The following is a 7,176-nucleotide window of genomic DNA, read 5'->3' as shown; positions in this document are numbered from 1 at the left end:
GCTAGGCACAAAGTCATGTCTCCGGGAAGTACAAGTGGAAGGTGTGAACCGAGAAACCACTTTATCTGAGGACAGTTGGAAATTAGATCCTACTATCACTCCTCACTCCTATTCCACAACGGCGCGGGGGCACGCAGAAGCCCCGAGGGTCAAGGCCCCCGAGCCAGGGGGCCGCGTCCTGAGCTCTGGAGGCTCGCGGGCACGCACGATCTCCCGCACTGAGAGCTCTTCTTCCCAGATGAATCCTCCGAGTGTCGCAGACGCGCAGTCTCGATCGATACTGGATGGCAGACGCGCTGCCCGTCAAGTGCAGCCGCCGTGCGAGGAAAGAGCCGTCCCGCCGCTCGCCGCAGCTTCCCATCAGCTCCTCGGGGCCAAGGACGGTGGGTAACTCGCCCCCACCCCACCCTTGCCACCGCTGCTCCGGGTTCGGCTTTTGCAGGGTGGGGCTTTGCTTCACAGGCAGCGGAGGTCCCCGGCTTTTGGTGTGTGCTTGTGTGTGTGCGTGTGTGTGTGTGTGTGCGCGCGCGCGCGAGGAGTGGGGGGATGACTCCCTGCCTGCCTCCAGCGGAGAGCGCGAGTGCAGGACTTCTCCCACTCAGGACCTTACATTCTCGCGTCTTAACCGGGTGGGCTGCAGGAGTAGGTGACCCCCGCGCTTCCGCTTTACGGGGGGCTATAAAGGCCATTGCGGGCAGGGCAGGGGCGTGCGCCGCGGTCCGCGAGTTGGGCCCCTGGGAGCCCGGGCGGCTCAAGCCCCGCCCCTCCGCGCCCGCTGCCACTCCTGATTGGCCAGCCCGAGCCGAAGGCCGCCCGCACTCCCGGCCCACGTCGCAGGTATAAAGGCAGCGGATGCATGACGGCGGCGGCGAAGCTTGTCCGGCCGCCGTGCTCGGCCGCTTTCAGCCCCTCGGGCGCCCCGGTCCCTCCTACTCCCCGGCGCTCCCGGCGCCACCATGCCAAGGGGCTTCCTAGTGAAGCGAATTAAACGGACAGGCGGCTCCTACCGAGCACGCCTCGCCGAGCGCGTCTTCCCCCTACCGGGGCCCCAGGTGGCGCCTTCCTTCCCCGAGGACATTTCCAGAGCACCCCCGTCCCGTACGGAACCGGCGGCGCCCTCTACTCGAGAGGAGCCCGGAGAAGGGCCCGAGGACCCGGCGGCGGCGGCGGCGGCCCGCGAATGGTCGGGCTCGCTCTGTCGGGCGGCGGGGGTGAGCCCCGGGTCGGGCGCGCGGGCCGGCGCGGAGTGGAGGGGCGACGGCACGGAGGGTGCGCCCAGCCGCAGCCCCGCGAAGCCGGCGGGCACCGAGCCGCGCCGGGCGTTCCTGGAGCGCTGCCTCAGCTCGCCCGTCTCGGCCGAGTCCTTCCCCGGGGGCGCCCCCGCGCTCTCCACGTTCTCCGGCTCCGGCTCCGCGGCGCCGAGCGGCTCCCCGAGCTCCGGGGAGACCCTCCCGCGGCCGCCGCGCGCCGAGCCCGCGCTGCACCCTGAGCCCGCGGCCCTGGCCGCCGCTCTGCCCGGCCTGCCGCGGGCCGCCGGCGGTGTCAAGAAGCCCAAGGCTGTGAGGAGGCTGAGCTTCGCCGACGAGGTGACCACGTCCCCCGTCCTGGGACTGAGGATCAAGGCGGAGGAGCCCGGGGCGGCGGCCCGGGGCCGGGGGTGCAGCCGCGCGCCGCTGGGGGCGTTCATCTGTCAGCTGTGCAAGGAGCAGTACGCCGACCCCTTGGCGCTGGCGCAGCACCGCTGCTCCCGCATCGTGCGCGTCGAGTACCGCTGCCCCGAGTGCGACAAGGTCTTCAGCTGCCCGGCCAACCTCGCCTCGCACCGCCGCTGGCACAAGCCGAGGCCCCCGCCTCCTGCCGCCCCGGCGCGTCCCGCCGACGCTAAAACGCTGCCCCCGGCCCCTGGCCCCGGGGTCGCCGCGTTCCCGGCCGACGGCAAGGAGAACGGGCGAGCCGAGCGCCCAGCCGATCAGCACCTGCGGCCCAGGGACAGCTCCGCCGCCCCGGCTCACCCCAATGGCGTGGTGCGCCCGGGCCTCCAGCTGTCATCGCTCCCCGAGCCTCCGCGGCCCCAGGTTCCCTACTCCGATGGGGTGCTGGGGCGCCGGGCGCATGGACCGGTCAGTGTCGGCGGTGTCGGCGGCGTCGGTGGCTCCGAGATCTTCGTGTGCCCCTATTGCCATAAAAGCTTCCGCCGCCAGGCCTACCTGCGCAAGCACCTGGGCACGCACGAGCCGGGAGCTCCCCGCGCGCTCGCCACCGGCCTCGCCCGCCCGCCGTGCGGTGCGCCCCTGCCAGCGGCCGACAGCACGGACCCGCACCGGCTGTGGCTCGCCGTCCGCGATGAGCTGCTGCTGCCCGCCCCGGCAACGGGGCTGCCCAGTCCTGTAGCAGCCCCCGACGGGGCGGTCCCGCAGACCTTCTGCTGCAAGCACTGCCCGTCTACCTTCTTCAGCTCCCCAGGGCTCACCCGCCACATCAACAAGTGCCACCCCTCCGAGAGCCGGCAGGTGCTGCTGCTGCAGCTGCCCCTGCGGCCGGGCTGCTAAGGGGCCCGGGACACCCAGGCGCTGATGGGCTCGCCTCGGAGTAAACGCATCGTGGGAATCTGGGTGGGGGGTGGTTTTTTCCAACTGGCGGACACACGCTCGTTCCACTTCTATCCCGAGACTCTCCGTGGTCGTTGTCTGCACCCCCGAGACGCGGCAGCGACCTGTTACCCCTCCCAGTAGAGCAGGTATGTATTCGATCTGCTCCAGGACTTGCGCCTCTCCCACGAAAACAGGATGTCCCCTCTGCAAGTTCTGGAGACCTAACGAATCCTATCCGACTCGTAATTCCTATGGAAAAGTCCCAGTGAATGCGTGCATGTCCCAGTGTCTACGAAGGATTCCAGCTGCCTAAAGTGGCAGTCACCGATGTCCCTTTCCCCTTTTTTCCATCGCAGGCACCTAAGTGGTTTCTGTCTCAAAAGGGCCAGATATCTCGCATTGTATATTCTGTGAATTAAGTTAATGTAATTGGTGCCAAACTTAAAAGTGGGATGGGAGGTATTCAAGACCCGTGTCTGTGGACAGGAAATGTAAAGGATGCTTGTGCTTTGGGGAGATATGGGGTATGTACCTTTCTTAATCACAGTATTAACCCTTCTTTAGTGTTTGGAGGTAGGGACGGTGCTGCTTCACCGGCAGCTGAGAAAGACTCTACTTCTCATCCTTAGCTATTTCGTGTGCAGCATTCAGGAAGCGCTACTTTAACGTACTTCTCTTTTTTGAAAATATAGAACTCATGTCCTATAGTTTTAGTTTCACCAAAATTGTTTAAGCTTCTGTTTTAAATCTCATACTATGTATTATGAACGAAACTGTTTAGCTTAAAAATGTTAACACCTATAATCCATTATGGAACCAAAAGGCAATTTACTCAGTCTTTTCATTTTGTAAACCATATCCAGTGTACATTCTGTACCCCTGCCCTGACAGCCAGGGTTATGGATACTGGCTGAATATTGCTCTACAGATAGCTCATATTTGTAAGATGCTTACCACCAAATAAATGTACATAGCTGGTACTGTGTGGTGTTCTGTGTTTGTCTTAAAGAATCTTGTTGAACACAGCCTATTTTTTTCAAAGTCACATTTCTTATCTGCCCAAAGCCAGTATCCTACTTTAGAACCTTATTGACTTCATTTAGACAGCATACAAAGAAGTTTAAAAATGAATATAATGGTGTAGAAATGCAATGGGAAAATCTCCTTTGAAATATGGCTGCAGACTGAGCTTCAATGACAAATCTTCCTGAAATCTAAAAAGACACTCCTTTGCCCACAAAAATGTCAACAGAAAAAAATTCTAAAACTTTTTCCTAAAGCAAGTGAATATTATCTAACAATGGAAAAAAATTCTTGTTAACTGTGTTTAATTCACTTATTTCAAGTTGGTATTTTCACTGCATTTTGTTACATATAATCAAGACCATTTAAAAATATATGTAAACGCTTTGGAAATGTGTGTTACTTTTTCCTTTTTAGAATTTTTTTACCTTGGTCATGTCTACATTGATTAGGTCTGTTCCAAGGAATTCATCTTTAAAAATTTGTTAATTTCCATGGAAACGTCCAGAGGAATTTTATTTTCTGTAGTTTCATATAAATATTTTTGTTTAATGTAAAATTGATATAATCTAAGCACATAGGAACTCTGATTTAGGAAGTGTAAGATGCTTTCTTCCTAAGAGTAGATTATAAAATGAAGTAAAATTTAAGAAACCAAAGAAGGGGGTGAGGTAAATCGAAGCTTCAACCAAGTATATGAGGCGAAGTTTCTGGTTAGCCATTATGAAGGTATAAAGTTTCCCGTGTTTTTAATGACTGAACTAGGCTTCCTGAGAAATAATTTGGGAACGGGGTCTGCCTGAGAAAGGGAATTCAAATTTGAATTTTTTCATGATTAGTAAAGATAACATAGATTTATATCTCTCTCCACTAATAATATATCCCTGCTTATTAGGTCTGAAAATATATAATACACCAGTCAACACTCATGGCAATAAAGTGATAAGAATATTTTTATTGTATTATTAAATACAATATCATTTTTCCACTGTAACAAATTTGTAGTACTACATGAATGATGATATATAATTTATAGCTTATGGTTTGCTGGTATCATGTATTTACACATGCAGTCAGTACTGATGTCATGCTACATTTCCTTAGGAGATGTCCATTCCAAACAAGTGGTGAGCAAAACGTGAGCAGCTTATCTACCACAGGAAAATACTTGTGGAAGGTGGAAGGTATACCAACCTGCACCTGCAAGTTCAGTATTAACTGTATTTAGATTTGATTTAGACTCCTGGGTCATGTTCACTTTATTAAAAAAATAATACACATAATTTAAGCAACTCATTTATAGCAGGAAAGTTTTCTCTTTCTTTCCCCTCCGTTTTCCTTCTTTTTGGTACTTATAAAGAAAACACACACACCAGGATTTAACAGCCAATAATGGGCTGCAGTCTCAAAACAGGAAAAGGCATTTAACAATGATACCAGATTTTAAAAGCAAAACCTTAGAAAAATATTTGGAAGCTAAACATAAATCAAAGTTCAGCACAGTGATTTTTCTGGTCATTAAATATGTCATGGCATCACCTGTACAACCAAGAAATGAGACAATGTTTTGGGAAGAAAATGTTACTGCTAAAAATTATTTCAGTTGGAATTTGAGGTGCTACAAGACCACTTATTTTGTTTTATTTTGTTTTATTCTAATAACATAAATAATCCAAACACATCCTTTCTATTAACAGATTTGCAACTTTTGTTATAATTTTACAAATGCTTTAAATAAAAAATTTCACTTGTAAAAAATTAAATATTGTCATAAAGTTGCAATGTTCCACAATAAATAAGATTATTTGTCCAATTATATTTTGATTCAGAGTTAATCATGAAATTAAAAGTTAGACATAATTTTTTAGGACGGGAAAGGAATATAATAAAATCCACCCCCTCCCCAAATAATGTGGCAGCTTAAGAGCATGAAGGAATAAACCCAACTGGAAAACAGCCCAAATCTAAACTTAAAAGTTATAAATTATTTAAATCCAGTGTCTTCTAAAATAAAATTTTTTGAAAGAACATGCATGCCGGGCTAATGTGAAGCCTGAAAGAGTTAATCTATGTTCATGCTAAGGTGGGTAATGCTGATCATGGCCGGACTGCTTGTCTGCTTAGGATTTATTGGCTGAGCCAGAGGAACGACGCAGCTTCATAGACATGCGGCTTTTGCTAGTTCGAGGAGACATTGGGGAGGCTAAGTCAGCCCCATCTACCTGCGTTGCTGTTGGAGTTTCACTGGATAGAATCTCTGGATAGGAGCCTGTGGGAAACAGCAAAAGCATTAGTGCACGTCATCTGGCCTCTCATTTCATAATAAAAAAACTTTCTGCTACCAATTAGTAGCAAGGGTTAGTGAGGTCTTTTAGAGAGGAAAAGCAAACCCCAAACTTGTTATGACGGCCTACTAGTATCGTATTTAGAAGGACAGGAATTAAAGCACCATTAGCATGCAGGGAAGGGTTTAAGAAGCAGGTGAGAAGAACCAATTCCTATCACTAAGAAACAGGGCAGAAACAAGAAAAATGCCTTCACTGATTATCAGACTTGAAAATGATAGCACCAACTAGTTAAAAAAATACTTGAAGGTATTTTAGAAAGGCCAAATGTTGTGATTATATTTAAGATGAAACATACATTGCCAAGGAAAAATATTTTATCACAACTCATAACTAGGTTATCTGTTCTTTCCAAATTATCTTAACTTCTTCAACATTCTTTCTTTGCAGTACTGTAAGACCATCACACATGCTAGGTAGCTGAATATACTTTTAGGAAAAATTACTGATGGAAGGAGGAAAGAAGTCTCAGTTGAAAGTTAGCTGAAGAAGGTAAACTAATCATTCCCTTCAAGGTTTCAATTTGTATGAGAGAAGCAAGTTTTCCCCTTTAAGTTTTGCAGTTTCATTGTCCAGTTACAGCAAATAGGTCACCAATAAATTTGCAGATATAAAAATTTAAAAAAATTCAAAAACTCCTTGATCATTTACAAAATAGTTCTTCACCTCTGCACTTTTTTCTATTAATTATGTTTTCCTAACATACAGAATAGACTAATTCTATAGAAGACGACACACTGAAGGTTCTCAAGTATTTTCTGAAGAAATTACATTAAGAATCCCCTAAAAATCAAAAGTTTGCAAGCATGACAGACCGACCAAATTAAAAATTATGTGTATTTTACGGTACTTTAATCAATTTTTTCCTCTTACGTATAAGAGAAAATTTATATAATTTTTCTCTAAGTGTGACAGACAATACACATACATACACACATCATACAGGTTTCAGGCTTCCATGTACACATCTCCTTAATAGGGAGACTTCAGGCATATTTATTAGTCAATACAGCACAGCCTCACTGAAACAATTCTGCTAGCACTCCCTCCACAGGATGAAATATTTGTGCCTAAACCGACGTTCTGAATATTTATAAGAAAATGCAGAAACTGTCCAATAGGGGCACAGTCTAACAAGATGTCTTACAAGTTAAGAACCTGTGTCAGAAGAATACTTGAAGGTGTTTTTAAAAGGCCACATGTTGTGATTATGTTTA

At 48.9% G+C, this 7,176-nt stretch overlaps 2 protein-coding genes across 7 annotated transcripts in view; one reads left to right on the top strand and one right to left on the bottom strand.

Moving 5' to 3' along the window:
• The first annotated feature begins 896 nt into the window (after window positions 1-896).
• On the top strand, window positions 897-3,265 carry INSM2 (INSM transcriptional repressor 2). The gene has a single exon (XM_056134140.1). The coding sequence runs from the start codon at window positions 957-959 to the stop codon at window positions 2,547-2,549; it is 1,593 nt and encodes a 530-aa protein (XP_055990115.1). The 5' UTR covers window positions 897-956; the 3' UTR covers window positions 2,550-3,265.
• Window positions 3,266-4,543: 1,278 nt separating this feature from the next.
• RALGAPA1 (Ral GTPase activating protein catalytic subunit alpha 1) overlaps window positions 4,544-7,176 on the bottom strand; it is a 220,919-nt gene continuing 218,286 nt past the window's right edge. For 5 of the 6 annotated variants that reach the window (XM_056133139.1, XM_056133142.1, XM_056133143.1 and 2 more), the window contains one exon: window positions 4,544-5,883. In XM_056133139.1, the coding sequence (XP_055989114.1) occupies window positions 5,735-5,883 (149 nt within the window). In that variant the 3' untranslated portion in view covers window positions 4,544-5,734. The remainder of the gene's footprint in view (window positions 5,884-7,176) is intronic. The other variant, XM_056133141.1, reaches the window with a different exon arrangement.

Source organism: Sorex fumeus, unplaced genomic scaffold (assembly GCF_029834395.1).
Source record: "Sorex fumeus unplaced genomic scaffold, SorFum_2.1 ptg000098l, whole genome shotgun sequence".
NCBI classification, from domain to species: Eukaryota; Metazoa; Chordata; class Mammalia; order Eulipotyphla; family Soricidae; genus Sorex; species Sorex fumeus.
The sequence above is the reverse complement of the archived record's forward strand: the minus strand, read 5'-3'. Positions and strand labels throughout refer to the sequence as shown.

Excerpts from the sequence above, each read along its gene's own strand:
- INSM2 (XM_056134140.1), top strand. The coding sequence starts at position 957 with ATGCCAAGGGGCTTCCTAGTGAAGCGAATTAAACGGACAGGCGGCTCC.